Source organism: Mobula birostris, chromosome 7 (assembly GCF_030028105.1).
Source record: "Mobula birostris isolate sMobBir1 chromosome 7, sMobBir1.hap1, whole genome shotgun sequence".
NCBI classification, from domain to species: domain Eukaryota; kingdom Metazoa; phylum Chordata; class Chondrichthyes; order Myliobatiformes; family Myliobatidae; genus Mobula; species Mobula birostris.
This window is the reverse complement of record NC_092376.1, coordinates 59,868,269-59,874,268: the sequence shown is the minus strand read 5'-3', so window position 1 is coordinate 59,874,268 and position 6,000 is coordinate 59,868,269. Positions and strand designations below refer to the sequence as shown.

At 38.7% G+C, this 6,000-nt stretch overlaps 1 protein-coding gene across 2 annotated transcripts in view; it reads right to left on the bottom strand.

Annotated features, from left to right (window-relative positions):
* Nucleotides 1-1,004: 1,004 nt before the first annotated feature.
* Nucleotides 1,005-6,000, bottom strand: part of lonrf2 (LON peptidase N-terminal domain and ring finger 2) — a 31,849-nt gene continuing 26,853 nt past the window's right edge. The window contains exon 12 of one of the 2 annotated variants that reach the window (XM_072263271.1): nucleotides 1,005-3,056. In XM_072263271.1, coding sequence (XP_072119372.1) covers nucleotides 2,892-3,056 — 165 coding nt within the window. In that variant the 3' untranslated portion in view covers nucleotides 1,005-2,891. Of the gene's footprint in view, nucleotides 3,057-4,027; nucleotides 4,143-6,000 lie in introns of those variants that run through there. The other variant, XM_072263272.1, reaches the window with a different exon arrangement.

Below are 6,000 nucleotides of genomic sequence, written 5' to 3'. Positions count from 1 at the left end.
CACCTCACAAAGTAAAAATGCTTCATAGGCAATTATAAGATTTTTAACACAGCCACAGCTGAGAATTTGTCATGCAAGTTTACCATTATTGCAAAACAAATTCTGCATTTGTATATATACTTCATACAAGTCACAGTCAATTCCAAAAACAATATCAAGACTAATACAAATTGACAACATTAGGATAATGTTTTTTCATGAGCTGTGTTGCTTCTTTTGGTTTCAATTTCACCAACTGCAAAAAACTGCACACTGTGTCCAAAGAGTATGACAGTTTGAAAATGCACATGGAATTGTATGAATTCAGCAAACACACTACCACAATAAGTAACCCCTCTTTACACTGAAAAATTAAAATCACAGTAAAATGGCACTTTGCAAACCTTGGTAACACTTCACAGCAACAATGGATTTCTTCCCCCCCCCCCCCAAACACAATGAGTACTTAATGTCACAAGTGTACAACAGCTTTAACAAGTTGACAGAACTGTAACATCACGGTTCAAAATTAGAATAAACAAATTCCATTGGATGAGCAGCACAACGTAAATACACAATCAAAAACAATTGGTTCAAATGAAAAGAAGGAATTCAAACAAATCAATGTAAGATTAACATTTCCCAGAAAAATAAGACTCAGAAGAATGGAAGGTAACAGAATACAGAATTTTTCTGTACCAGTTAAAGCTTAACAATTCTTAACCACATAAACTGTTTATACTTCACAGATACAAACACGAGGAACTCTGCAGATGCTGGAAATTCAAGCAACACACATCAAAGTTGCTGGTGAACGCAGCAGGCCAGGCAGCATCTCTAGGAAGAGGAACAGTCAACGTTTCAGGCCGAGACCTCTGGGTTCCCCCCCTCTTCCCTTCTCCCTGGGCCCCCCATCCCATGATCCTCTCGTATCCCTTTTGCCAATCACCTGTCCAGCTCTTGGCTCCATCCCTCCCCCTCCTGTCTTCTCCTATCATTTTGGATCTCTTTCCCCCCCCCCCACTTTCAAATCTCTTACTAGCTCTTCCTTAAGTTAGTCCTGACAAAGGGTCTCGGCCTGAAACGTCGACTGTACATCTTCCTAGAGATGCTGCCTGGCCTGCTGTGTTCACCAGCAACTTTGATGTGTGATACTTCAGAGATATTTGGGATTTCAGAAAAAAAAAGCATAAAAAGACACAGTGACTGGAAATTTACTGTCAACATCCGCATACAATCATGATTCAAGCATCATGAATTCACCGCTTGTTTCTAAAAATAGTTACACATAATTAATGATACAAAACAGATGCCAAACCTGCAGCCTAGATGATGCAATATTAATTGTACTTCCAACAGGTGAAGTTACGCAATGAGATGCGAGTTTCCTTCCAAAATTTCCAAATGTTAACTTCACAAACAATTAAACTAACCAATCAGGCAAAGGACAGACAACTGAAATAATTAGGTGGATAAAATTGCTGGGGCCCAAATTACTCCAATTCATTATCATGAGCTTAAGAATTTGCTTAAATGGTATTGAATAGTTCAGTGTAGAAATAGGCTTACCTGAGAAAATAAATCTATTAAACTTTAGTAAAAAAAAACTGGTAATGAAAAATTTTATGAGAATCAAGTTCTCTTGATGTAGAAACACTGTCCAGTGTTCAGAACAAGGTCTCAATCAAGTCCCAATCTGACTTGGCAAAGCTGACTTCAGCACCTACATGCAAGCTAGAACAGATCATTCTGACCAGGTCTTCCCACTTTAAATCTATGCCCAATTATCTTTTGGTAAGTTACTTGGCTCATACCACAAGTGGACTTAGAATGAAATTGCACTGTCCTCTCCTTTCTGATACCTTGGTAATGTTCAGTCTGGACAAACTTAAACATCCAGCTGGATGAGACATTGACAGGCCATCAGGTGTGTCACAATTGTAAATCATGCATTATTGCTACCAGATCTATCTTGAGTCCTTGAGCCAAAAATACAAAGTGCTTGTGATGACACAGAAGTAATTATCCTTATGCTAGGAGTGTCAAACCAAGCTCACCCAAATTTGAAGCAGCACATTTTCCTATGCTGCTGCCAACTTCAGATAAACAGTTAGCCCTTAACATTATGGCAATTTTCTAAAATCTTAAAAAAACATTTTGGAAAAAAAAATCCAGAGAGAATGGCTCTGCTCTGTATCACCAGCAGTATACATGCAGAGGATGGCATACAAGTTTAACCTAGTTTAACATAATACATCTTGTTTAGATTAATGGAACCCAATAGATCTGCCTACAATCAAAAGATTCCTAACAGCAGTATAATCAGACCATGTGTAATTCATTCAATAATGACAGTTGATGAAAAATATCTTTCGCCATACACTGCCAATATTACAAGTTCAGAACAGCAATTTGAAATTGTGAGTTTCAGCCGTACCATTCTTGACTTCTAGAATTGTCAAAGACTTGCAATCTATGGTCATTATCTGCAACACTTCAAGTCTGTGTAGCACGTATGCCACGTCAAATTCGAAGATTTTCATTTCACCCCATCAGTATTGTAATAAAACATATTCCTCAATACTTCTGCACAATTAATCTTTCTTTGCTAGGCAGTGGTTAACTCCATTTATAGATACTTTATTCAAGACTCTCAGTAATAAGAGAATATTTTCTAAAACAGCAGTGATGGCTTCAAATATAACTTTGGAATCAAAGGGCAATTCTAACACGTAACATAATTGGATATGATCATATTTTCTTTCACTAATTTATGTGGAAATGAGCAATTCACTGTTCATTTTTATTTTTTTTCAAACGTTACATTATTTTAGTTCAAATGGGGTTTTAAAAAGTTTCCCCACAAAAAGTAACACATTTGGAAGGCAGCTATTTATCCAATTAAATCTTCATCACAATGATCGGAACTGTCGTCGGGTCACAAATACTAATACACGGCGAATAGCAATGAGACGATTTTTGAGTGAGGTCATTGAGAGAACCGCTAGCTGAGCACGACTCTCTAAAGGTAATACAGCTAACAGCCACCAGCACCAGGCAGGACCATCTTGACTTGACTGCAATAAAAACACAACAATTAACATATTTGTTCTTCAGTCTTGAAACCCCATTCTATGCCATCTACTTTATCCTGTTCTGAGGGAGGTATAAACAATGGGGGTATGCATTTCACAAATGCTTGCCTGAATGTAATTTTATTTTTAAATACTAGACCTCAGAATATTAGTCAGACCATCCACCAAACACTTAGTTTTTAAAAGCACTTGAAGTTGACTTTCATCTTACAACTGTAACATGCTATTCTCTTTGTTACCAGCCAACTGTGTTGAGGCCTTCAAGGTCATTACATTGCAGATTGGTCTGGCAAGGGGGCTTTATTTCTTCACATCGACCCTACAGTATCCAAGAGCAAAAACTTCTGCAATAGTGACAGTGCAGGTATGAAGAGTTTCCTGCTACTGAGTGAAGTATTTACTCCAAGGCAGTAATTAGACACCACACATCCATGTACATCACTGTCAGAGTCTGCATCCACTCACACCATTTAATCATGTAGGGCTTCAAGATAATTGGGGTTTGGCTATAGCATAACCCTCTGCTCTAGTTTCTAGCCCATGGATTCTTTGTATATGCCAGTGAACTCCCAGAGCACGAAATCCACCTAGTGAGCCCATCATTGCTTTAGACTTGCTACAGGTACAATGGCTCCATTGAAATCAGTGGGAGCAAATGGCTGCTGGGAGAATGATAATGATATAAATCTTACTTGATAAAGTCAGTTAGTTAAAATGCATTTAAATTAGTTAAATTGGTGAAAGTTAATGCACTTTTTTAAAATAAAGATCAAACCCTCTAGAGAGCTTGTGAATAGCAGGTTATTACTGGGTCAGTTCCCACAGGCTGTTAAAGCTATTCGAGAAGTATAGCAAGCTACAGCTATTCAGGAAGCACCTGCGCTGACCTCTGAGCAGCTGGGAGTTAGACTTTTAGTGAAAGACGGTTTCCAAAACCACATAAGAAACAGCATAGTCCAGGTGCAGGGACTGCCAGACTTGGAATCAACATAAGATTTACTCCATCCCACGTTAACACTGAAAACATGGCACCACTTGCAGGCCGCGCCCAGCACGATCCTCACAGATCTGATTTGATGCAAAAAAAAAAAGCATTTCACTGTGTGCTTTGGTGTTTTGATGTACATCTGACAAATAAAGCTAATCTTTATCTTTAACATAACGGCATGAACTGTGCTTGACCAGTGAGATGATCAAAAGTGGTGAAGGACTGGCATAGGGAGAGAGATTGAAAATCTGGCTGAGTGGTGTCATAACAGAAATCACTCACTCAGCGTCAGGAAAACTAAAGAGCTGATTATTGCCAACAAAAGGTATGAACAGGAGGTCCCTCAGCCAGTCCTCATTAGGGGATCAGAGGTAAAGAGTGCCAGTAGATTTAAACTTCTTGGTGTCAATGCATTGGAGGATCTGTCCTAGGAATACGAGGGGTGATTGATAAATTTGTGGCCTAAGGTAGAAGGAGATGAGTTATACAGCTCTAGATACATGCACGTGCAGTTCAACTCTGAGTGAAAATGCAGAAAGTTTGAAGTTAATAACTCATCTCCTTCTACCTTAGGCCACGAACTTATCAATCACCCCTGATGAGTTATTAACCTCAAACTTTCTGCATAATCACTCAAAGAGTTGAACTGCGCGTGCACATAATGAGAGCTGTATAACTCATCTCTTTCTACCTTAGGCCACGAACATATCAATCACCCCTGCTGTTGACACTTCTTGGAGGTCCAAGATCCATATGTTCCACGACCGTTGGACTAAGTGTGTACATGTAGAAGGGGACTATGTTGAAAAATAAATGTGCTAGGTTTTCTAAAATTGCCCCCTTCTTCCTTAGGCCACAAACTTAACAATCACCCCTCGTAGCACATGTGCTATCACAAAGGCGACACGATGGCATCTCCAATTTCTTAAAAGTTTGCGTCGTTTCCGCATGTCACCAAAAACTTTGACAAACCTATAGATGCACAATGGAGTGCATCAGAACTGGTTGCTCATTGGCCTGGTATGGAAACACCAATGCCCAGGCACGGAAAAGCCAACAAAAAGTGGTGGATACAGCCCAGTACATCACAGGCAAAGTCCTCGCCACCATTAAATATACTTACAGGGAGCACTGCCGAAAGAAAGCAACATCTATCTTCAAAGACCTTCACCATTCTGGCAATGCCATCTTCTCATTACTACCGTCAGGTAGGAGGCCTTAGAACCCACACCATCAGGTTCAGGAGCAGTTATTACCTAACGACCATTAGGCTGCTTCAATCACAACTACTCTGAACTTATTCTATAACCTATAGACTCACTTTCAACTGTTCTTTACAACTCATGTTTTCAGCATTATTTCAATGTGCACAGTTTGTCTTCTTTTGCACACTCGTTCATTTGACAGTCATTTATCACATTATGTGGAGCTGCTTGCATTTCTTTTTTCCTGTAAATCCCTGCAATAAAATGAATCTCAACGTAGTATATGGTAACATATATGTACTTGATAATGAATTTGCTTCTAATTTTTAAAGGTAGTGTGGCAAGGGATGACAACTTTAGCTCCTGAAAATTTAACTACGAAATTTGATACCAAAATGAGAGTATTATTTTTAACTTTTTTCTCTTCTCCATCACAAAATCCAATGTAAATCTCATTTGTTTTCTATGGATGAGCAAAACTAATTTATATTTCCTGATTTTACTTTTCTTGTGCATGTAGGGTTCCATAATTTGGTTGAAAAATCATGTTGCTTGCTCTCCTAAAAAAGACAGCACATGTTCCCTATGGAGGACACAAAACTGAATCACTACAAGATCACAACTGCCTACTCGAGAGAGAAATCTGAGTAAATATTAATAAAGTCAAAAGTGTGCATTATCCTTTTGTTTCCCACCAAAAAGTCTTTTCCAAGTGGTTGGAAAAAAAATCTAA